This window comes from Diorhabda sublineata, chromosome 9 (assembly GCF_026230105.1).
Source record: "Diorhabda sublineata isolate icDioSubl1.1 chromosome 9, icDioSubl1.1, whole genome shotgun sequence".
NCBI lineage: Eukaryota > Metazoa > Arthropoda > Insecta > Coleoptera > Chrysomelidae > Diorhabda > Diorhabda sublineata.
The window spans coordinates 12,579,661-12,606,192 of record NC_079482.1 but is presented as its reverse complement, the minus strand read 5'-3'; the positions used below and the strand labels follow the sequence as shown (position 1 = coordinate 12,606,192).

Below are 26,532 nucleotides of genomic sequence, written 5' to 3'. Positions count from 1 at the left end.
AGTTAGATAGAAAGATTCCAAATTCAAGGACAGCGTTTGAAGGCAAAACGTCTTGGACCAATTACGTTAATCAATTTAAGGCAGCTGCTGGAGGGAATAATTGGTCCGATAAATAAAAAGCAGAACCGAAGACAAGACAGTGTATTAATTCACCCCACCGATAGATATATTATAAATAAATAAGAAAAATATTACAATAAAATGAGCTGTTAAAACAGCTCGCTAAACATCTCTGGGAGAGTCTGGTAGTGGATGGTCTAATTTAAGAACTTTCGGAAATTAGTTTTGAAGTCATATGCTATGCTTTCAACATAAGGTCATCTATTTAGGTTCTCGACTGTTTACTGCTGGATGAGATTCTGTAGTAGGATTTAGCCGAACATGGTTCTTAAACGGTATACTAATAACACTTGATTTCTTACAAATTCATCGAAGGAGTTCCATGTATCGGTACAGCATTAGATTAAACATCAATGTATTATAACTAGAAGCACTGAATAAAATATGTTTTGAGATGCGATAAAACTAGAAAGTGAAAAAGAACTCTTAAACGAGAATTGTCTGAAAAGTATATGAAAGGAACGAAACCTTCTTTTTCTTTTTGAACATAGATTCCTCTCAAATCTATAAAATTAGTACAACGATGGTCTAACCTTTATATATTCCAAATAATCTATGCGTCTTTATAATAGGCGTTTCTGTATGCGATAACGTCCTCTTCTGATAAAAATCTCTCTCCTGCAAGTGGAACATTGAGGTTAGGAAGAAAAAGTGTGAAGTGAATTGTTCATTCGAATACGTCTTTGATACAAAGCAAACAAAAGCGACACTCAATGCGCTGATAGCTTACCAATGCATAATTTTTCAATCAGTATATAGCAAATGCGTTCTTCTGATAAGCCGATAGCCTCTTCTATCTCTCTAACCTTAATCCGAAGGTCACCCAGTACTATTTGTTGAGTTTTTTCTATGATGTTACTGGATGTTGCAGTCTTGACTGTCCTGAACGTTCGTCATCAGCCGGCTATGTTTAAATTCAGCTGCTCAGAATTTTAATGATGGCACAGAGAATCTGCATACTGTGTAAAATCTTTCAATGCATGAACAAATATATTTACCAACTTATATTGATATCTTCAGAATAGGTCGGAAAGTTTTCAGACAACCCTCAAATAAGAATAAAATGACCGACGAGAAAAATTGTTAATTCTAAAGCGAGGGTTACTCAGTATCAATCGTTATAATTTCCTAGTATTTTTTTTATTATTTTTACTTGTTATTGTTAAGGAATATTTATACAAAAAGTGTTATTATAATATTGTCCGAATAGACTAATGTTGGTGTTTATTAGTCAAAAGCAAATTTGATATGGTAGATCTGAGCAACTGTATGAGAAATAATAATGACAAACTCAAAAAATCAAACATATAACAGGAGAATCAGAAAACTGTACCTTACTAGGAATACTCTCAGACACGTGCTGGCTACTTTGAAAGGGCGGGGAAAGAGGAGACGGGGATGTCAATCATACAGTCAAGTACCGCGTGCCGTGCACTTGCTCAGAAAGAGATAGACATTAGGATCTTTATTTCCAGTTTTGAGTGCCTTTTACCCACGCATAAGAGTTCATGAATATCAAAAAAATTGTGCTTGAGGAACTTTTTTATTGTAGATTATTACTCGTTTTCGTCTAACACCAACATAAGACGTTCTCGAACATATCAGAACTCAAAAATCAAAGTTCGTTTTTTGAAGCTTGGGATGCACGGTGAATTTCGTGTCTGGATTTTTCTTTTACCACAGAAAGAGTGGGGGATTTAAAGTAAATATAGACGATGACATTTTACTAAATATTTATGTTTACCACTTACATTGACCTCCAAAAAAATCCAAAACATGTCGAGAATTTAGTACTATAAAATTTGTTTATGTACTTCTAAACATACACCTAAAATTTTTCAAGAATTTAAACGCTAACAATGTGAAACAACATTTTTAACTAATTTATCACTCAAGGGAAACTGTTAAAATAATTATAGGAACTACTAAATTGTTGAAAAATATAAAAAATCCTTAATAAAGACAGAGCACAATCGTAAAACCTCGATTTAACGAAATAATCCCCTTATTTAGACGTTCGAGTTTTAAAACTTTATTCACACAGTTTATCAATAATCAAACTTGAGTTAATGTTAATAAGTCTCTCTCCGTATGTATAAGGACAAATGCTTCTAAATAGTCATTGGTGCTCTCAATCTGATCTTTAATAACTAAAAACTCGTTTGCAGACAACCTATGTTAGTGGAATCGTTAGTAACTATTTTCTGTATATTGTAGAGAGTATATGTTATAATGCACTATCACTTCAAATGGACACTTGATACACGAGTTATATTTACCTTTTACTAGCTAAGAAGTTTTCATCATCCTTACCTATGGTTTATTTAACTTCTCCATCTTCAAGTCAGCAAATCGTCATCCATACTTTTAATTCCCTGAATGTTTTCAGAACTATCACATCTTTCAGTCTTATCAGTACAATATCGTACTCATTTGACTTCCTGCTTATACTTGGCCAAACTTTGTCTACAGATCCAATCCATGCACTTACTTTGTACAAGGCATTTTCTGGCAATTTTGCCTTCAATTGATCAAATATTCTAGGGTCGAAGACAGCCAAGTCCAAATACAGCAGTTTATGCTAGGCAAAACGGTTTTCCATTATTTTATTATGGTGTCTACAATCCAGTTGAAGACATTTATCCTAAAAGAATCAGGAGACACACTCTCATCGTTAAATTTTTCTCCGGCCATTTTCTTTCCTTTCATTGTCCGCTTGATATTGAAATTAGGTTCAATCAACAAATCTTTCAGATCCTAGAATTTTGGAGACGCTTCCATCTTTTCATTAAAGTTAGCAACGAACGTCTTCTAGAGTTTCATTGAATCTGTCTCGACGGTATTTCAGTCTTACTATTGCTGACTTACTATTAGTCACCAGGCACGTTTAGAGATAGTCTTAGAGATAGTTTGATAATGGTGTGATTACTTTGAATATCTGCAGAGAAGTCATTGCAATTACTAATGTCTCAAAGTCTAGGAATTTTGTAAAGTTCTGTAGCATTGTTCCTAGCTGTAGAGTTGAACTGATAAAGAAATATTTTGTAAGGTTAGTTCACAGAAGATATATTTAGATTGGAAAGGGACAGTTGTCTGCCAAATATTTTTACGGTGGAATCTCTTCTACTTCACCAACAAGTTACCCCAATTGCACCCAGTTTGAACGCCATGCAGCAAATATAAATTTACTTCATGAAGGGCGGCAACAAAGTTTTCTTGTATCAAATTATTTCGTCAAAACTAATGCAATAGACAGCATGAGTTGATACATAAAAATTGTAATTTTTGTTTATCAAAATACATCATTATATTAAACATTTGACCACAAAACATATAAAAAGCAATATTATTGAAAATATTAACAATAGTTTCCGAATTCCTTAAAGGAGCCCCGTCATTATTTTAGCCCCGGGCCTTATAAATCTTAATAGGCAAAATTCATAGCTTTTGCCTAAGTTGTATAAGAAGTATTTAGTGACAATAAACGCAATCAATTTGATACATGTGATAATTGAAGCATTTCCACTTAATTTTGAGAGATAAACCATAATCATAATTTCCTGGAGTGCTAATTTAAATTATTTTATATTGTGTTTATAAAGTTGCCCACGATCAGTCAATTATGGTTGGGCTCTAAACTCAGTTTATTCATTTTGTATATAGATTTGATGAACTTATGTTATTAGATTTATCAAATAAACTATAATGTTATTATTAAAGAATTTAACTTCGAACTTGATACTGGACTGATTAAACATTGCATATTAGACAGATTTTATACTGCTACGAACTTGTCCACGACATGGACCGGTTATAATGGAAGTCTAAAATTTGACGAATAGGCCGGTTCGTTTAATGTTTGTTTTTAAATATGTTTTTAATCATAGCGGCGATTTGTTTATATTGCTTTTTATATGATTTCTAGGAAGGAAAGACGTTTTTTTCATTCGTTTGTTTGTTTACTTCCTAGAATTTTCTGATCATTATTATTATAAGTACAACTTGTGTAGTCTAGTGTAACTATTTTGATAAATTAAGTAAGTAAAAGACATTGTGGATAAATTCACCCCACCGCTGAAAAGCATTTTAAATAAATTAGGAAATAATGAAAACATAACAATACCAGATGAATTACTCGAATATAGTGTAAGAAGTGAATTTGATGTTTGAAATATAAATTGAATAGATAATCGATATTTTGATTAGTAGAAGTTAAATTCGGATTTTAGATGTTTTGATGCAAAATTTCAAAATTTCCCTTTGCTAATTTTTGAAGGATATATTTAATCTAATGAAAATGAAAACTTACCATTAATTTTCCAGGGTGCTGATAATCCTCAGGAAGAGGTGGAGATAAAGGTGGCAGTATAATACTGTTCAAAGGAACTTTTTTTTGTTCAATTAACATTAAATGTCTTCTAGCGTATCCCATATGTTTCATCTTCTACAACTGAATGATTGTCGCAAGTTACAAACTTGAAAATACTCAATTGTACTCGAACAACAATATTTATAATATGAAATTTAATAAAAATACAGGCAATATATGAAACATATACGAATTACATTATTGTCAACATTTGTTATATTTAAAAAAAAATTTTACCCAAAAGAGTGTTTCTCTATCTTTATTTCTCTTAATAAATATCCTATGCTCAGCAATGATGTCAAGGCAAATAAATTAGAAATATATAGTTGCCTAGAAACGGATACCAGGTGTGCTGATTCACATTTCAAACATGAGGGTTGCTATCCAAAAGAGGAGGATAATAACGAGAATGTACGTGTAGTTACCTACAGTTTGTTGATGATAATATCCATAAATACAAAACGAAACATGGGGTGAGTATAATATTGTTCGATAAAACTGCACAAGAATTGTTAATATGTAATAATTATATTAAGGATGCATCTTAATTATTATTCGTCAATATTGAATTTGTACATTAGTCTAAAAGTGAGGATACTACAATAATCAATTAAATTAGAACCACAACTTCCACGTGAAAATTAATATTTTTGAACAAATACATAGACACTTTTAAGAATTGATATCAAGCCTTTTAGATTTCAATCGTAATATATATCATATGTTCAGGATTTATTTTCTCTTAAATACTTTCTTTTTATTAAATTTATTTATTTTATTTTCACTACGAAAACAACATTTCACAATAAACCATAATAGCATACCATGAGACGTAAATAAAGAAGCAGACTGATAGTGTTTAGATAAAATGCTTAGTTGAATTATATGTAATTGAATACGTATTACCCGATATTTTAGATTGGATATAAGATTAATTCCTTGAACATTAATTCTGTTTGTAATACAGAATCATCAATATATTTTCTTACAACGTGAAAGAATTGAATTTATTTAACTGACATACATTATACGCATATTTTGCATACATTATACTTACAACCACTTTTAAGTGGATTCACGGCGATGTCGGTACAAGAGCTTCTTTGAGTACTTAGTGATATTGCAATGTCAGAGATGAGTAAAAAAGACTTAGTGAAATAAATATTCTCCTACAATAGTTCTATAATTTTCATTTTGTCATAATTATATTATATAAGATTCAAAAATTCATTGCTGTATCACAAGAATACATACCTAAATACATCAACTCAAAATCGATTAATATGTAATTCAAATAATGTCAACATTTTGCTTTTTCCACAAAAATTAATTTTGCTACTTTTTATGCTGCAGCATATCAAATTTGCCAAAACCGTATAATTAATATGCTGTACCAAAACTTAACACCTGCACACACAATGATGTAAATTGCTAATTAATTTAGCCAGCCGTATTCATGTAGTTATTCTGACAGATTCAATTTCTCGACTAACAAAAATAATATAACTAAGGTAACCCAAATAAGCAAAACGCATATTTTACATATTTTGTATATTGTACGCATTTTTTAAATATTTGCATATGTCTTTAGTAAATAATTGAACAAATTTTGAGAGATGTATAGCTTTGGCAGGCTTTTTACCACAAGAACAATTTCATAAATCTACTATTCTGAAGCAATTCAGGTTCTCAAGAAACTAATCCTTAAACTAGTAGTCAACCGGTTCAAATAAAATGTATGAGTATTCTTAGTTTGAAAATAAAAATAAGTGGTTTTAATCCACGAGTTCTGTTCAGCTGTCTGCATAGGGTGTAGACTAATTTGTGTCGTCTTTTTTTTATCTTGTGTTTTTGAAAAGATAAAATCGATTTGTGCTTTGTAGTGTTGAAGTATTTTATTAGTGTTTATTAGTAAAATGCATAAAGTCAGTTTTGCGACAGTATGAATTAAGCCATGCAAAGAACTACGTATGGATATGGAAGAAGTGTACTGTTCAGCGTTAAATAGTAAGTATAATTTTTGTATATCCAATACAAAGGTGGTACGAAATAAGTCAATATGTGTTATTTTTGTAAGAAGCAAGCTTTTTTAGCAACATACACAAAGAAAAGACAGAGAAATGATCAAAGCGTTTCAGATTTGATGTCTTTTTCTACCTAAATTTTTAATTGCTAAGAATAACAGATATCGAGCCATTTCAAATCATGTAGATACTCAGGGTGCTTTCGTTTGAATTTTGAATAATATTTGTTAGAAAGTTATATCTTAATATTGATATTGTTGCATTTCAATTACTTATCTCAATTTTTTTATTGCAGATACCATACAATAAACAATTTTCAAACAGACCAGCACATGTAAACTTCTGCTCATATTGCTTAATTGGGCAAGATGAAATACAGAGACGCAATGTTTCCAATCAATGTCCAAAAAGCTAAACGAACAAGACATATTTAATCGTGACCTATGTTACGCAATGATGACATCAAATATACCATTTTCAAAGCTGCGTGATAAAAACATCTTTTTTCCAAAACTATTGCGATTTCAATGTATCAGATGAATCAACACTTTGAAGAAACGACGTGACGTTAGTTCTTTATATTTGGAGATAATTACGGAAAATTAAGCTAGAACTCAGAATATAAAACATTTTCATACATCATACATGTATTGATGAAGCCACCGATTCTAGAGGATGTTACATTCCTCATTTATTTATAGGCGATTTTAGTGACGACATCCTACCAAAATATCACCTCATTACTTCTGAATAGTTAGAAAAACAATTGCACTGACAGTGTCCAGATTTGTACAAGAGAACATTGTTTTTCTAGGCCTGCTCCTGAAGATAATTTTTGTAGAATTTTGTGAGGTGCAGTACCTTACATAAAAAGGCTGAAAATCTTTCACATCAACTTAATACATCTTAATATATAAAAATTCAATGTCCGTGTGTATGTTCCTAATGAACTCAAAAACGAGTCAACTGATATTCATGAAAGTTGGCATATATATGTAATTTGGTCCAACTCAAATGATAGGATAGTTATTATTTAAATTAATAGTCTCAATAATTAATAATTAATAATAAACTGATCATCAACGTTGATTGTTGTTATTAATCGTAGTTTCCATAAGTCTGGATCAGATGGCGCCTTAAGCGAATTTCTTTACAGACAACTGTAAATTTTTTTCCTTTGTACCTCATAGATGGCGCCACACTTTAATGTTCTTAGACTACACACTATACCTGTCTTATTTTGCCTATACCGCTTTTTTCAAATCATTCTTCATTTTGTCTTCATTGTTTTATAAATACAGCAAAACATATAATCTACAAACTCAGAGATTAGCGAAATTCATTCATTCAATTATTATTTTTATTTTTAGTAAAATGCCAACCAAAAAATCCAGCCTCAATGCCCGTAGCAAGAAGACTTTGACTTTGCCTTTCAAATCCTTTTTAAATCACTCAGGCACATTAACGCGTGGCCGGGTCTGTTTGTGTAATATGTGTTATCCTTGCTTCAAAAAGGGTTGCTGAGATTAGGAAACAACTGCCTCTTGTAAATTCAGATTTCAGGCATTAAAAGATCTTTCTTGAAGCTCCTATAAGGGTTCATTTCCACCTCAACCTATTATTTCACGATGGGGCATTTGGTTCGAAGCTGTTTTTTTTAATGCGAGAATTTATATCGACTAAATTATTTAAATTTAGTATGTCTTATGAATCTTCCAATTCCCTGATATTAAGTGATGATTCCAAAACACAGAAATAAAACAACGACGAATCAAATTTGCCATTGTCACAGGTAGAACGGAAAGCATAAGTTTTCAAAAATTTAAAAATGTGATTGAAAAAAATTGTTAATTCCAATTTCTTAGCCACACAGATAATATTTTAGAGGGAAAATTTACTGAGTCTATTGATTTGGATCCTGCATTAATCAGCAATTATATATTTATGCTCATATTTTGCGTTTTTCATTCGTATTTTGAGTTTCCTTACTTAAAACTAGCTTTTATATTTGTTATGACGAAAGGGTGTCGACTGAAGATGGCCACCAGCATCTTTTGCTAATTTTCGTGACTTTTTGTTGTGGACAATTGGAAGTTCTGCCACATTTATGAAATGTATCATGGTTTATATATGTTGTATAATGCGAACAATTCCCATTACCCACTCCTTCAATCTGCTGGTACGCTTTTCCGATTTAATTTCATTTTATCTCATAATCTCTTCAATTGGATCATTGCTCTCTACAAAAGTTTATAAAATTGCAAATAATACATATTATCATGAAAACTAGATAAAGGAATATGTTGTAGGTACGATATATAATAATTATTAATCCAACCTATCTGTTTCGTGGTCACATTATATAGCAACAATTTTCTGCTAAGTCATTTTCTTCGTTCTCTAAGCATCCATTTTTCTATTGTCGATTATTGGATAATCTACGAGAATCTGAACAAACTTATCTTTATCATCTACTAAATACTTCACTAACATTTTGCCGAAAATCAGTCACAATTCGAAAACACAAGAAAAATAAACACGTAGCATGATCTAGCCTGCTTGTTTGTCCAATTCAGCACTTGTGTTTTCTTTAAACAAAGGAATTGCTCGTAGTACTTTAAGTATCTTGCCAAACAATAAGCAGTGCATAAGATACGATCCCTGTTTATATATAATCCTTCTATATAGTTGTTTAGATATGGATGTGCTCCTCGTACTGAACATAGAAGCAGCTTTTATGAATGAATGGATTATAGCAGAAGTGAGAAAATAATCAATAGTATTCTAAAGCTACTGATATTTCTGTTTTTCTAATTATAATTGATACATTTACTAAAACGAAAAAAAGTTCTAAACTATAGAAATGAAAGTTACGGAAAGGATATTTTGGTTTAAATAAATAAAATCAATAAAAGATATACTATAATATATTTTAAAAAAGATAAAAAGGCTAAAGCCTTCGCTATTTTACAAGAAAACGTATTTTTCGCCTACATAATATAGTTCTCTACATTTACAGTTGAATTTCTTAGACTCATTGCAAGGGCGTCAATATATTTATCCATATACGTTCTCGTCTACTATCTGAAAACAATCCTAACAAGACCCATCTATGAAGATCGCGTTCCTTCTGCATTCATTAGGCCAATGTTCCATTGTCCAAGCTAATATTTCTTGCTTTAAAAGTCGTCTGGATCTTACATTATCATTCCGTCTTCTTATTGTTGAGATCAGAAACACCTTTAGCATTCAAAAGTCATTCTACATTCTCCCAGAATTCTACCAGTATTTGGAGGAATAGATCGATTTAGTTCAGAATGCAAGGTTGATATAATTTTAAATTTCGTCTGGATTAGAAATTATTTATTTACATCTTTTACTTGACATAATCTCATCTACACCATCTAACAACGTTTGTCTTCTTTGATTAGTGCGAAACTTGTTTATAGTAAAATTACAATTGCATTTATGAATGAAACGAAAACCTTTTCTATGAACTAACTTTCAGAGCTGTAGTAATGCGGTATAAATAAACACGAGCAAGATGTACTTCTATTTGAAAAAAACTATGAGAATTTTGGCATAAGAAAAAAGTATGGAGTTTTACTCAATACTAATGATACAAGTTTCAAATCAACTTTTTTCACGCCGAATATCTATTTTATTTCACTTCTTCGTCAATTAAATAATTAGAATAATGAAGAATAAAAAGGTATTTTTGTCAAGACACGAATTCGTTAATTGCAAAGAAACGTTGATGAATAATATAATTTTGAAAGGTGTAACGATCACTGTCACTCATAGTTTTATGTCAATGATTTTTTGTGTCAATTTTACACATTTTATTCTAATATACTTTCATGAGACATTAATAAGCCAACGAGGCGATATAGTTTGAGATGAATAAATCTTATGAATATGGGGTAAGTAGATATATATTCACATATTTCCACTTTTAAGCTGGGCGTATTTTGTTGATTATTTAAAACTACATTCTAAAAATCCATCCAAGTTTCCATCTAAATTGATCAAAGTTTAAGCATTCTGATAGTATCGTTATTGGATTTATACACCAAATAAAATGACAAACAAAGCAATAAATAACAGATAAAAATTAATCTTGTTTGCGGTACCTTTAGCCTATATAAGTAAAAATAGGTTTCGTACATATAACGATAATTTTAACATGTACTATGGATGTTTCATTAATAATTGGAAATATTTCACCTATCGCTCAAATTATTTAGATATAATTTGATGCCCTAAGATGAAATGTGGCACTATACTGAATTATCGTTTGCAAAATAATAGATTGTCTAGTGATTTAAAACAATCTGACGCATCCTTCCCGATACGGCACGTTCTAGATCCCAAATTCTATGCCATTATCAATTTTTCTTGTGCGCACCTAGTTGTGACAAGAAACATATATATAACATTATTAAGTTGTACAGTATCTTCATTCTTCTTAAAGTGGAACAAACCTACATTATTATATTTTATTTTCTTTTGAAACAAAACTTCGAATGCAAATAATTTTTATTTTCATCTAAGAAGAAAATTGTCGATATGAAATAAATTGCCGAATATGTTCGGAAAAGTATACCATCAATCTTTTTTCACAAATCTCAAATTCGGAATTCATTCATTATTGATTCTAGTTAATATAAAAATTTATATTCTAGGAGACTCTGTTCGATAATTTCAACTATTCGACACTATCAGAAACTTTAGGAGATAAACAAATGTATATACCCTTCATGGTATATCCAAAGAAGAGTAAGTCTGGATCGATTGCTCTCAGAAATAAATTTGGAGCTCATCCCAGAAATTGTTCGGAATCGGATACATACGTATCAGCTTCACCAAGACAAAATCGTTCCAAAATTGATTTAGAATTAGAAAATTTGGAAAGAAATAAGGTATCTTTGTTTGTAAATAACTTCTTCTAATATACATATTGGTTAGAGAATAACATCTTATAGCAGCCAAGTCAGAAAATATTGGTTTTACCTAAATAAGTGTATCAAATTAGACATAAGTAATTAAATATCAATTATATATATATATATATATATATATATATATATATATAGCGCTTTTTATAATCAATTAAATGACAAATGCAACTGTTAAGTTATACACTAAAAATCGCCTCAAAACTAGCCGACTAAAAATCGTAATTAATGTTTAAAACTTATAGACAATTCATATACATCCAATACAACTCAATGTAAAAGAAGTTTCCTTCTTACAAAAAATGTTAGTACAAGAATATTTATCTGAAAATAATCATGACCGCAGATTATTTTGTGAAACCATAGGGCACAAAAAAGTTTCATATATTGATTTTAATTTTCCCAAGTTTTCCAAGATCCGATTGGATGCACAATAGATTGGTCAGTTAGATTTTTCTAATTATCTCGTTTGGACTATTTCTTCTCATAAATTGTGTAAAAGACTAAACCTGTCAGTTGGATGAGCTAAAAAATAGAATACTGAAAACAGCCCGTCGACTAACAAATCAGTAATTGTGTGGATACATATCTTCTAATAGACTTGAATACTATCAAATATAAAAAGGAAGAAATTCAAACATCTATTTAAATTAGATTAATTTTTTCCTTCTAAATTTTTTAATAATGAAATTAAGACTATGCGGTTTTGGTTTTGACAGTTGCATTTGAAGCTCAATATATTATGAAAACCTGGAAATACATACAGGGTGAATGAACCTACTCAGTTACATTGAGAATTAAAGTGATTGTTGAAGACCTTGTAATGATTTTAATTTCTTTTGATTTAACTTATATGTTATAGATGAGAATAAATGAAATCGCTATCGTCCAGTGCAATAAGAAAATTTTAATTTCATATTTTTCGTATGGATAATCTATATGGTTATTTTTTTTGTTTTCACCATATAATAAATCATGAATTATTTATTGTCGTAGTTCGCATATATTCAGATTTAAAACGGTTAATGCCAAGAAAAAATCAGTGCCTGTTACTTCTTATATACCAAGTAAGCTTAAGAACTCAACAAAAAATATTACATTTAAGGAACGAATAAAAAACGCTAGGAAAAAACTTCATGAAAAACTTAGTAATATGTATCCGAGTGAAGACCAACTTTTTGACGTTTATATAGGCGATTCCTATGATGTCGCCTCCGTTAACAGTTTTGGTAACATATTCGAGCGAAATGGTGCATATCACAGGAATATGTCGAGACAAAGCTCAGATATAAAAGAACCGTACTTATGCAAACGAAAAACTAGCGCGCCAACTCCGAAATGCAAAGTTGAACAACAAGAAGATAAGTTCTCACCGAAGTTTGTTACACATCCTCAAGTTAAAATTATTCCTGAAAGCGTTTTCGAGAAAAAGTTTAAAACTTTTATCGAGAAAAGTTTACAAGTGTTAAGTGAAATTAGGTGAGTAAGCAATAATTTTCATTTTTGTCGAATAATGGATTTTTGTGCCCATTGTTTTTAACATTCACCTAAAATTTGTGTTCCGCAAAATAGGTTAATACTGCCATATTTTAAATTTCTTGGATTCTTACAAGTCATTTAGATAGATGTCTTAATCAATTTTACAAAACGGTTAAGAGGAGGAAATTGCTAGTAGTTTATAAATTAAATCAGAATAGTTCAGTCAGTAATATTTGACAAGCTTAAGTATAACCTTGAGCTTGATGTGTACCGTAATGAGAACAGAGATCAATTTTCTTCCAATGTTACATAGGTATTGTCGTTCGTAATTATTGAGAATAACAGTAGTGAGGCGTTGTTATTGCTATTGGACATGATATTTAACTGTCAACGGTTTACAGTTAATAGTTCTTGGAAAATGATAAAAATTGTGGTAAGAATATAGATAACGATAGAAAAATGAAATAATAATATTGTAAGTTACTCAGAATTTTTCTTTTAAAATTTATGCCTAACTGTTTCATTGAAGATTCAAAAGTTCAACAAAAGTTAATCTTCTAATACTTTATTCCGTAGAGCATTACACTGTTTATCTATTGAAATAAATCTTAAAAAGGTTTTAATTAATCTTGCATCATTTATTATTAGTAAATTACATCCAATATGTTCAATTGAACAAACCTACCTTTACCTTTACTAAAAATTTCCTTTGAAATCCTCTTTGTTGAATGTAATGAGGGGCCTTCTCAATTATGAAAAGGGCTATTTTGGAAATAAAAATTTTCATTTAAAACAGTTTACCTTCTCTTATATTATACGGTGTGGAGCAGCCAAATGTAATAAATTCGTTAGAAATTAATGGAGTCGTCTTAAAAAACGCGTTGACACGTTGATTTGTATTTTCAAATGGAAATTTTTAAAATTGTACAGTGTATTGTATGTATTTCACAAATTTGCTACATTGCGCTTTTGATATTGAGAAATGAAGCAAAAACTATTTCAGCGTTCCTTTTTACTTATATGAATAATATAAATATAAAAAAATTACTTAGTTTCATTTAAAACTCTTAGCCTAAGCAAGTTGTCTACCTGCGTGATAGCAGTGATTAGTTTCAGTGTTATTTTCGTTTGAATTCCATTAACTGTAAGTAATAATACCAGAAAAATGGTTTAATTAACAGAAATTCACAGAATAACCATTCTGTGATTTTTGTGGAGATAACACAACAGTTTTCAAATTTGCCGCCTAAATCCGAAAGAACAATTAGAAAAATAGAAAAGCGAGCTTGGTCATGTAATACAGATAAGGAAATTGGCTGCCAATGCAGTAAATAATGATAGGAAGTTGGATATTATGCTATTTCAAGAAAACCTACATAATAAAAGCTCCACTATTCATCGTTAGCTACACATAAATTTTTTGGATATTGAAGAAAAATTAATCCTTATAAAATTATACCAACTCATGAGGTCATGGAAGACGAAATGATGGTAAGGCTAGATAACAATGTGATCCAATTAGAAAATGTTTTTTTAATCATCAAAATTGTCGCTATTGGTCTAATGAGAATTGTCACTGGATGACAAAAGAACTTACGCAATATCCGCTAATATTTGGAAAAGAATTGTTGGAAATCATATCTTGGTCCTTTTTTCATTAGTGGTAACTTGAAGACTTGTGGGCATATGTTAAAAGTATAGTATACAAAACTAAACCCATCAACTTAAATGACTTAAAAAGAAGAAATCACGCTTGCGATGTTGATTAACGTTAGATTACGATACCAGATTACCATGTTTCCAAAACGTTTGCAGCTAGAATTTGGAATATCTTTCATATACACATCAATATTTTTCATTTATATTATTAAGAAATAATCAATATTACTTATTAAGAAATCTGAAAATACTTAATAAACAGTTGAAAATAGGTATTGGACATTGTATATGAATTATGTCCAGAAGTTTCTGAAGAATCTAAAAAATAAATGATATACAGGAGGCTGCATTTAAAATAAGAAAGTTGGTATTGGCCACTGTTACATAACACACCCTGTATAATTTTTTTTGAATATATATTTAAAAATACAAATCGACGTGTTGACAAAATATTCCAGAAGACTTATTATTTGATCATTAAAAGAAATAACGCAAAAAATAAGCCCATGCATAATAAAGTAAGAATATTTTTGCAACCCTCTACACCAACAGTAAGCGTTGGTTGCGGTCTTACAAATTCACTCGATATTATGAATTGGAATCATACGATTGTTCTCTTTGTTTGTAATTGGACGCCGTCTATTGTAGTCTATATAGAAAGTATAAATGTTACTAGCGCCATCTATTTGTGAAATTACAAATTTCTCCATATGAAATATAAACTTCATTACCACGATACACATAGACCGTTATGCCAATGCACAGATAGACGCGATTCCTCTTGCGCAACGTGTTGTCTCGTTGGAATCAAAATGTGAAATATAATATTTACTGTGAATATATTTTAAAGTTTTATATTGATCAAAATTATTTTTGATACAAAGACATATCTCCAATTGGAACATCTCCAAATGGAACACGTAAATAAGGGGTATCGTAACTAAATATTTTAAAACACTTCAGAACGACTGCTAGAAAAATATGTAGGTACATTCCCAACCAGACTGAAACCGTTTTTGTTTATAATTCTACAGATGAATCGACAACAACATAAAATAAGTATAATTTTTGGGCAAAAATAGGATTGTATGATCTAACTACGAAAATTTGTATATTATTTTGTAATTTACATCATTTATTCATCATATGTTGAATTAAGTTTATCCTTTCGACGACAGGCTCCATTTTTTGGAAGTACAAAGTATTTAATACCTGTGTCTTTGGTATTTCGATTAGTGTTTTTGTATGTAGCCTCGACACAATCCGGCATTATGATCTTACAATACGAGTATAAAGTACAATCATTTAAAAGAAAATAATAACAGTTAGGTCAACTCTACAATACTCTGAATACTGATTTCGTCATTTATTTTAGAAGCAATCTATAGCAAAATTTGCATTTTTTCCAAAAATTGTTTGGAAATTTAAATTAAATGAATGAATTAGTGTTATTAAATCCACAAACTAATTTTTTACTCTATTTTATAATTTAAAACTAATAATAATAAATTTTAAATTCCATGCAAACAAAATGTAATGATGAATTAGAAGTACGAGTAAAATTTCTAGTAGAAATATATTCGAATGATCTACAACTTATAAATAATTATTTTGTTAATTACAGCAATTCATTCCTCTTATCAAACTTCATCCAGATTTGATCACTAATACAAATAATTTATTAATACCATTGCAAATGCTTAATTGGATCGATGAATCATATAAGATTGAAACGTTTCCGAATGTTTATATAGTCTACCGATTGGTCATGATGATACCTATAGTGAATTGTGAAGGAGAGGTCGTTTTCAGATTTAAAGAAAATAAAAAATGTATATCGCTCTACAATTTTAGATGAGCGATTGTCTTCATTAACAAGGCTGTGCATTGAAAATGCGTTTTATGAATTTTTATAAGATAAATGAAAATTTTGCCACAACTAAATCGAGTATGAAGTACATAAAATAAAAATTTTATATTGTTTATGAAATAAGATTTGAATTTATTTTTACTTATAATTTATATTTAATTTGAAACTAATATTACATTTATATGAGTTTGAGCTGATTTTGATTTCCTTAAGTGGGCCCCTGGTCGATTATAGCCACAGGGCCCACTACTACAAAAAATATCCCAAACACACAAAGATCCGGAAAAAACTCTAATCTACTCTTAATGGCCAACGCACGACCTTTACCTACCTACTTCACGTTCAGAATTAGTTAAGGGCTCCTCAATATTTATAATGCAAAAAATGCATAATCACTTGCCAATTGAAATCGATATCGATATCATCTTTTCCCTCATTTAACAATAATTTGATGTTATATTTACAAAAAAACCTTCTACTCTGTAAACGACTTTCTAATAATAATATTTAATTCCGGGAATGCTACATACTGGTCTAATTTTGCTATGGACTTATATACTAATTATTACCTATTACTATTATCTATAATTTTATTACTCATTGTAGTTTTCTTCTGTATATTGAAATTTTATTGTATTTGTATCTTTATTTAGTTAATTTTGTGTTTGTTATTCAATTTTTACAAGCTCTATTCAGCGTGACGTCATTCACGAAGCGGGTCAAATTTAAACATACCGCTGTATGTGTATCGTGTTATTTACTACCAATTGTGTGAAAACAAAATAACATACGCAGATATCAAAAATATCATCCTTAACACGAAAATCTTCTTGTTTTTTTGAACAATCACATTATTTTATTCTCATTACATGGAATGAAATACAGTGAAACCTGGTTAAGCGAGACCTGGATAAGTTAAAAACCTCTATTATTGAGAGTTGCAATGAGGTCCCGGTTCTTTTTCATTAAATTAACTCTATTAATGGGACTTTTTGAATCTTGTTAAATGAGATCTGAATTCTAAGACTTTTTCGATGTTTAGCTCTATAATTAAGACTCTGTAGACCTGTATAAGTGAGACAAATTAATCAGGTTTTAACATATTTTGACACATTTGCTTACATACATTACTTACATATTAATTATTTTATTTATATTTCAGAAATCTTCTCGATAAAGGGATAGAACCTCCAGACGGAGATGAGGACATTTCTAGAAGAAAGTTGCGTGTTAAAGAGTTTTCAAACAGATTTTCTAGAAATTATTTGTACCCAATAATCAGACAGGTAAGAGAGTAATATCGGCTAGAGAATAGTTCCACAATTTTCTCAAATACATACTAAACACGTTGCTTCATCATTTATATACCTCTTCGGAATGGTAGCTGGTTTTCTTTGATTTTTTTTTTCAATTGCTAATAATCTAGGTAGTTGAAATGACAAAATTGTTTATAAGGTGGATTCAACGGTTGTAATGATCGATTGAATTGTTTTCAACAAATAATATTTATTTCATATTTATAATTGATTTTATTTGCTTATACAATGAATTCATAAAGTCTCTTGCTAATATTTGCACTATTTTTAATGTAGATTAAGGGAAAAATGATTAAAATTTTGTTTAATATTTACTGCAAAAAAATACTGTCATTCCAGAACGACGGGCGTCCGCTAGCAAGAAACAACAGAAATGATCAATCAAATAATATATCTTTTTATTTACACTTTTCATTTGCAAAAATACTATTTACATTTAAAATTACTTATATTTGTATGGTACAGGTCACGATACTCTTTGAAGCACCCAAACACATAGCACTATCCGTTCTGGGCAAACAGCACAAAAATATGTGGTCAGTTTTTTAATTTGTTTACTGGGGCAATTCCGACATCTTATTTGGACTTTTCTACCTCCATGTCCTTCTCCCGAGTCAAATAATGATATGGGGAAGGATCAGTTGAGGGTTGAGGAAGTTTGGGTCAATTGGAGTAGTAAGAACGCAATGCACTTCTCGAAAGCCAAAAGTATACTAAGTAAATGTTCAGTTCAGTGGGAGGGGTTTAAGTAGAAAAGGAGAAAAATGTACTGGTGCCGTTCCTAAACGACGTGCGCCCTGAACGTGTTAACATATTTTTGGGATCGTGAAATTCGATGAAATACAAAATCCTTCTTTATGGTGTTTACTTAATGTTTACTGAGTATTTATGAAGTTATGACAATTCCTAAAGTTTCTGTTTTTTTTTAAATTCAGCCCATGTATAGGATACACGGTTACTCCAAAATAATTCAATAGTATACCCTGTCAATATTTCCATTTTCGTAATTTTTCCATCAATTGTATTGAAATGTCATTAATTATTTCTCATTTTCCTTATTGTTTATTGATATTGATTACTTTTAAAATTTATCTATATTTAGCAAACAGAAAAAAATAATGATAGAGAGAAATTATGGCACTAGTGAAAGAATTTATTTCCAATGATACGCATCCAAATCGTAACCAAATTACCAAAAATCCTTGGATTTTGTTTAAAGGTAAATTTAGGTAATTTAAAGGTAAACACCTTTCATTTTAGCTCCATAAAAGGTTATTAGTTTTTTAACTAACCATGGTTGGCTAGATGGTTGCAAAATTTGTTTATGTCAAAATATTACTTTATTATGAAGCATATTAGTCACCAAATTTGAAAAAAAAAATTTAAAGGCGTTCTTGATTTATGAAAAATTTTTATTTTGATTTAAAATTTTTATCACCCAATTCCTCACCAACTAGGCCACGTATTCCTATATAAAAATTAATCGTTTATTGAGATTTCTCTGTGGTAGAGGGATGTCGGTCGAATATACGAGGATATGTTGAAAAATTCTTAGCCTACTATAGAACCAAACAAAATTTCAATGTCAAAATATTTTAGTACTCAACATATTATCCTCTTAATTGGATACATCTATTACAGCGAACCTACAACGTCTCTAGACCTTTAAAAAAAAAATGTTTCTACTTGCTCTGCAAACCAGACCTACACAGCTTTTATTACCTCTTCGTTGGAAGAAAATTTACGACTAAACTTTTTTTCAGTTGAGAAAAGAGATGATAGTTGGACGGAGCCAAATCTGGAGAATAAGGGGGCAACATGAGATTTGTATGCAGGGGCGTTGTAATGCAAAAATAAAACACCTTTGGATTGCTTTCCGCGTCTTTTCTCTTTAATTTTTTCCCGTACAGTGGTTAGTAATGTCAAATAGTAATTTCCAGTTATTGTTCTACCCTTACCCAAAAAACCAATCATAATTACTCCATAGCAATCTCAAAAAACTGAAGCAAGAACTTTTCCAATAGATTTTTGGACACGAAACTTCTTAGGTCTTGGAGAACCAGAGTGCCGCCATTCCGATTATTGCTTTGTTTCTGGTTCGTAGAAATGTACCCAATTCTCATATATAGTAACAATTCTACTTAAGAAGTCTACATCGTTTTCAAATCGAGCACCGATCGAACGCGATGTTTCTACCCTAGCACGTTTTTGGTCAACATTCAAACATTTGGGGATCCATTTTTGCACCAATTTTTCTCATGTTCAAATTGACGTGAACTATATGATGAACGCGTTCAGTGCTTCAGATATCCGTTTTAGTTCAATTCAACGGTCTGATAATATCAAGTCATGAACTGCATCGATATTTTCGGGGACTGTCACAAAAACTGGCCTTCCTGATCGGTCATCATCTTCAATGGAAAATTTACCTCTTTTGAAGCTTGCAGTCCAATTTTTCACGGTCGCATACGAAGGACATTGATCACCAAGGGTATTAAGCATATATTAAGCGTAAATCTGCTTACCTCTTAAACCTTTTAAATACATATATTTGATGATGACTCGATGTTCCAATTTTTCGATTTTCACAATTTCGCTGGACATCTGTTTTCTTTTAGTTTATTGCGTAACTCTGGTTCACTTTTTTGACGTCAAACTTCACACTGACACTTCTAATAAGTTATTGTTCGTTGCTATGGTAACGCAATATTTTGTTTATGCATGGAACTGGTCTAGGCTAACTAGATATCAATACTCCCTGTAGATACACCCTATATATACAGGAATATAGGCATGTTTGAGCAAATGTTATTGGCACAACTGTTATTAGATTGTTCTTTGTATAGGGTAATTTAAACGAACCCAAAGTATATAGTTTTACTATGTATACTTCTAACCAAATTATACAATAACCTCAATTCAACATCTATAGACATTTTCGTAATGGAATCGAAATAGCAGCAAATCACGTTATTTTATATTACTCTATAAAAAGGCAGAAGGTGCTATAGGAGTACGACTACGTCAAACTTCAGAATCCGAGAGCTACTATCTGTCTCTGTCTCTTTTCTCAACAAATCAGTATCTACAATTGATATAGATTTACTGAAAAATTGTTATTTTAAAACTTATTGATAAAGAATTTTTATGACGTAGCATGTTTTGAGTCGTTCAAGCAGTTTTATTAAGTCCATAAGACTTTCTAGATTATTGTTTTTGAACCACTGGTTCGCGAATCGCCACCGGTCCTCTAGAAATATTTGCTGATCCACCGTCAACCTCCGGTATACTATAGATTGATAGATATATTATCTTGAAATGCAAGGATGATCAGCAAGTGACGAAATGAAAACTCTTGCTTTTGTCCAATGATATAATTGCACAAAAGAAAAGTGCTATACAAATAGATGGATCAACTGATCTCTCTATAAATGAAAAAATATGAAAAAAAAGTTATACACTACGTTATTTTTCTTTTTTTAAATATCGCATTATTGGCACCATTTTGAAATTTGAATATATTTAAGGCGTTTCACCAATATCATCTTCTAGAAGAATATTCACAAATAAGTAATTTGTAGATAAATCTTCGAAATTTGGACTCAATTTAGATATCATATGTATTGTTATCGCGATCTTTTCTTCATTTATTCACAGTTTATGCGGACGGGTTTGATATTTTTTTATTTTAAATGCACTATACACTAACCAGTGATTCATATGCTTTGTGAATTGAAATCTAGTTTTACACAATAGTTGGAATTCGTAACTGACCTAAACTGACAATTCGGATGTCTCGCATTTACCAAAGTTTGAATATTCCGAAAACATGATCTTTCTTTGAGGTTACTCCATATTTCGCTTTCACCATATTTCTATAAATACTTCTAACGCAGGGTCTTGCTCTGATTTTGCTCTGATGTAATTCATTCCTTCCACTTCTTCATGGTCTCTTTCACTAGTATCACTAGTTGGTTTTAATGGATCGGATTTTCATTGAGTATCTTACCTAAGCAAACTTTATTCATCATTCTCTCCATTGTATTCAGATTTCTGTATTTTTACTCACCTTACAATTGACAATAATGTAATGTTTTTACTTGCCTACAAATTTATCCTGTTGACTGAAATAAAAACACAAGGTCAAATTTATTCACATTTTCCACAAAGGATATTATTTTCTTTCAAGCAGTATTTAGCAAATAGACTAAGAGGTCATCAATACGATAAAAAAATAGAGCTGCATTGACAAACCATGGAATATCAAAAAAACATACATTCAATTATAAAGATTAAAAAATTCTTGAAACGGAATCTAATACACGAAAAAGAGAATTTTTAGAAATGGTCACATTCATAAGAACGAAAAAGCTATAAATGATAAAAAAGAAATATATTGAAATATTTCAATTAATCAATATTTCTATCAAAGTCAATTTGAATATTGAATTTTGAATTCCATGCGATTAAAAAATTTTCACAAGCTTTAATAAAATTAAAATCACCGGAAATCTTAATTAATTATTTCTCAGACGATATAATACATAAGTATTCGAAAGCTCGGAAAATATATTGGAGTTAGTGCACTTTGGTGTTTCCTTGCCATGTTCCCAATAAAAAACTATATATATATATATATATATATATATATATATATATATATATATATATATATATCCACTAGTCCACTTTGGTGCTTCAAATGTATAAAGAAAAAAAATCAAGAATATTTAGAAAAATAAAAATATCAAAAGGTCTAAGAAATTAAAGAATTTATATACCACCACCAAAGTGGACTTCAATAATTAATTAAGATTTCCGGTGATTTTTGATATAATTAAAGCTTGTAAAAATTCTTTCAAACTCATAGAATTCAAAATTCAATATTCAAATACTTATGTATTCGGAATAATGTGATTGTCCTTATTTCATTTGAGGAACACTATTCTAGAATTGATAGAAAAACTTTATAGTCACTTTTGAACAACAATGAATATCGGTTTGTATTAAAGGAAATAAAAAGAAATAAGATTGCGTATGCTACATTTAGACCATAATTTTATTTTATATTTGCATCAGTCTAGCATATCTCTCTCTCATTTTTGCTGACTTTTTCATCTTCTTATTTTGTATGAATAATTTTATTATCTAATCATTTGGCTGTATGTGTAATATTTTTAAATTGATTGAAAAATGAATATTTAATATATAATTATATTTCAGATTGACGATTTAAGTAGATTTAAACAACCACATAACAGTAGCAATCAGAAAATGTTATCCGCTTATCACGTTATATATAACGGACTTCTTGCTTATCAAAACCATCTCCCGACGTCCATTGGAAGCTGTTCGTTTGACAAATTAAAAATGTTATTGAAACATTCAATGGATCTTTGTGATATCCATTACAAATTAGTCCCCAATGGTGATGAAAATGGATATAATGACTTTATTCAGGTAAGTATTTAAACGCTTAAATAAGTACATCATTTCGTATTGGTATTTAAAGTGGAGTGTTAAAATTAGGTATGGAGATATATGTGGAAAGCTTCAGTTACTTAATTACTTCTTTATTATACATAATTATGAAACATATCCGAATACGTAAAATTTAGATCATAAATAGATCTTTGTTAACATCGAAATGTGATTCCTACCTGACAAACCTTTGATTACCATTTTTTTCTTTTAATTAAGATTTTGTGAGGCCATTTAAAATATAATTCAAAAGTAAAAAGTCGTGCTTCCATGCTCTGCATATATACAGGGGATTTAGTGTGATAAGTTGAGTGCCTATTTTGACCTTTCAGATATCAATTGGAAAATTTGAAGGATTATAGCCATCATTAGTCTTCACATTTTGAAATTATTTACAGTACGTTCCAGAATACTGTGCCATATCAAAGTTACATTTCTTTTAAATAAACACCCTATATTTTATTGAATATTTGGAATCAATAGCAGTAATAAAAACGCCTTACAATCAGCAAGAGTATACTATGAACGCTCTCCTGAAAGGCGGCAGCCTACAAAAACAAGCTTGGAGAGATTTATGAAGCGATTCAATCGTACTGGTTCAGTTAATTTTGAAAAGCATGAACGATTAAAAATTTCTGTGACAGAAAAAAATGAAATTAAGGTTTTGATGGCAGTTATTGAAAACCCACATACAAGAGTATTTCCAACGAACAAGAGCAGAGCTACAACGGTTTGTAAATAAAGCTTAACAAAAACAAAATTCACCCCTACCACATTTACTTGCTACAGGAATGTTGTAGGTGGGCTTTACGAAAAGTTGATCAACATATAGACTTTTTCGACTTTGTTCTAGTTGTAGAAGAAGCCACGATAAATAAAAATGGTTGTGTTAACAGACAAAAGTTTCACTACGTAATATGTATTATTGATGAATAAATAATACATATCACAAAGTGACACACAGTCAAACTAAATGGTTGTTAAATGTGTGGGGGTATTGTTGATGAATATGTAGTAGGACTATATTTTTTGAGAAACATTCAAACGATAAGATGTATGTAGTAAGCTAATTACTTCTTCTATTGGAAGAAGTCCCACTTCGTTTACGTCGAAGAATGTAATTTTTGCATGATGGTGCGCCTGCTCACTCCAATCAATTAAGTAATTAATGGTGAACTGGATAAAATATTTCTTGGAAGATGAATCGGAAGAAATGGTTCAGTACATTAAGGATGAAGTGTACAATATATCTTCAACAACGAGGGATGACATGATGGAGAGAATACGGAATGATTTCTGAAATGTTTCTATAGAAATGATTCGTAATGTGAGTAACTCTTTCAATTATCAATTTCAAACATGCATAAATGTCTTTGGAGGTAATTTCGAACACCTATTGTGATAATCAAGAAGTGTACGTATACTGTAGTATATAGAATAGCTTTTTCTTGTTTATTTCATTTCATATATTATTAATATACTCGTTTTTTCTTTGGATTTGCAATTCAAACCCTACAGTACCACACAGAAATGACAAAATGTCAATTTTGACCAATAAATCATAGCCAACTTACCACTAACTGTGCAATAATTAGATATAGGTACATAGTCATTTTTTGCACAGAAAAATCAAAATATCTCCAGAACTAATAATGTTAGGTATAGAGACTGCGTGGTAAAAAAATAAGTATGTTGGTAGTACTTTTCGATACTCACATAAAATACAGGATTTATTTGAAAAAACCGAAAAAATAATGTAATTATTATTTTGAATCACTCTGTATCAGATTCAATGACTATTAACAAAATTCATAATTCTCCAGAATTTTTACTACGATTTGAATGCTTTAGCCGCAATAGATCTTCATTTATTAATCTCTCACACATTCATTGTGAAGGGTATTGAACTTGAAAAATGCGTTATAACTTTTTAATTACCCTGTAGAACATATCACAACCCTATATTAGTGTAATGGGGAAGTCAAGCTGATTCCAAATATGCAATAAAATATAGGGTGCTTCACTAAAAAATCTGTAAGATTGTGAATATTTTGGAAATGTGAAGATCCCTCAAATTTTCATATTGATATCACAAAGAACAAAGAGGGCAGTCAACTTTATCACACTAATCAATTACCCTGTATTGGCGTTGTTTCAGTTGCTCAGTAGCAATCATATCGTCTTCTCTCATATGATTACCTGTCTCTTTGACTTCTAGTACCTTTGAGTAAGCCTTCTCTGTAATGTCCATTCTAGCATACTCAAGTATTTTAAGTTTTATAAACATAAATATTTCTCTATAGCTTCAACTAGATTGATAGTTGAGTTTTTTTCTTTCGCTTTCGCCATCTTGGTTTTTTGTTAAATTATTTGATTAATTTTGTAATTATACCCACTAGTATAATATTGAAATAAATGTAGTTATTTCATATATTTATTATTATGTTACTATTTATTTGTGATGTGGTTGACAGCATACGCTAAATGGCAAACATTCTAGGCCAATCAGAAAGTCGTACTTATTGTAGGCAGATTTAGCCAAACTGTCAATTTGTCTGGTTTCCAAAATATTTATACAGTGAGCGGCATAAGAAATAAAAATATTTTGGGTGGTTGCTACTCCTACTTGGTGGAAAAATTCAAAATTAGGAAGAAAACTTAAACAATTTATTCCCTAAGCTGTATACGCTTAATGAAAGACTAAAAATGAATCATAATTGTAATTAATTCACATTAAAAATGTACATATATGCTAGAATATAATCTCATTATTTTAAAATAATTGATTTTCCTTCACGCTTAAGACTGAGAGAAAAGAAATAAATATTATTAACTGGCGTTTTTAAAAAATTATTGAACACTTGCTGAGTGTTGCTGATACAATAAGCTAAATACCTAAAATTACTGTTTCCACTTAATGTATCCTACTTTAAAAACTTATCCAAACTTCCTATTGCAATATTGCAATAAAAGAGGTGGGTAAATACTATTGCATATATATTTAAATACTAAGAGGAGTGGGAGGCAAGAAGTCTTAAACGCAAATCCGCTATGTTAACCGACATACCTGATAAAGGATATGACGAAAAAATAGCCAAGACTAAACAAACATGTAACAACACTGAACAAAAATGCAAAGGTGAATGAGAGTCCTTGAAAATGAGCGACAAAGGAAAATATAAGGTGAAGAAAAATTTTTGTATCCAATTCAGATTCTGATATCGATGAATGGTTTTGTTTGGTGTGTAGCGAAAGA

At 30.2% G+C, this 26,532-nt stretch overlaps 1 protein-coding gene across 1 annotated transcript in view; it reads left to right on the top strand.

Moving 5' to 3' along the window:
• Positions 1-10,412: 10,412 nt before the first annotated feature.
• LOC130449017 (uncharacterized) overlaps positions 10,413-26,532 on the top strand; it is an 81,267-nt gene continuing 65,147 nt past the window's right edge. The window contains exons 1-5 of the mRNA XM_056786649.1: positions 10,413-10,436; positions 11,199-11,435; positions 12,577-12,950; positions 17,642-17,765; positions 23,019-23,255. Coding sequence (XP_056642627.1) covers positions 10,413-10,436; positions 11,199-11,435; positions 12,577-12,950; positions 17,642-17,765; positions 23,019-23,255 — 996 coding nt within the window. The remainder of the gene's footprint in view (positions 10,437-11,198; positions 11,436-12,576; positions 12,951-17,641; positions 17,766-23,018; positions 23,256-26,532) is intronic.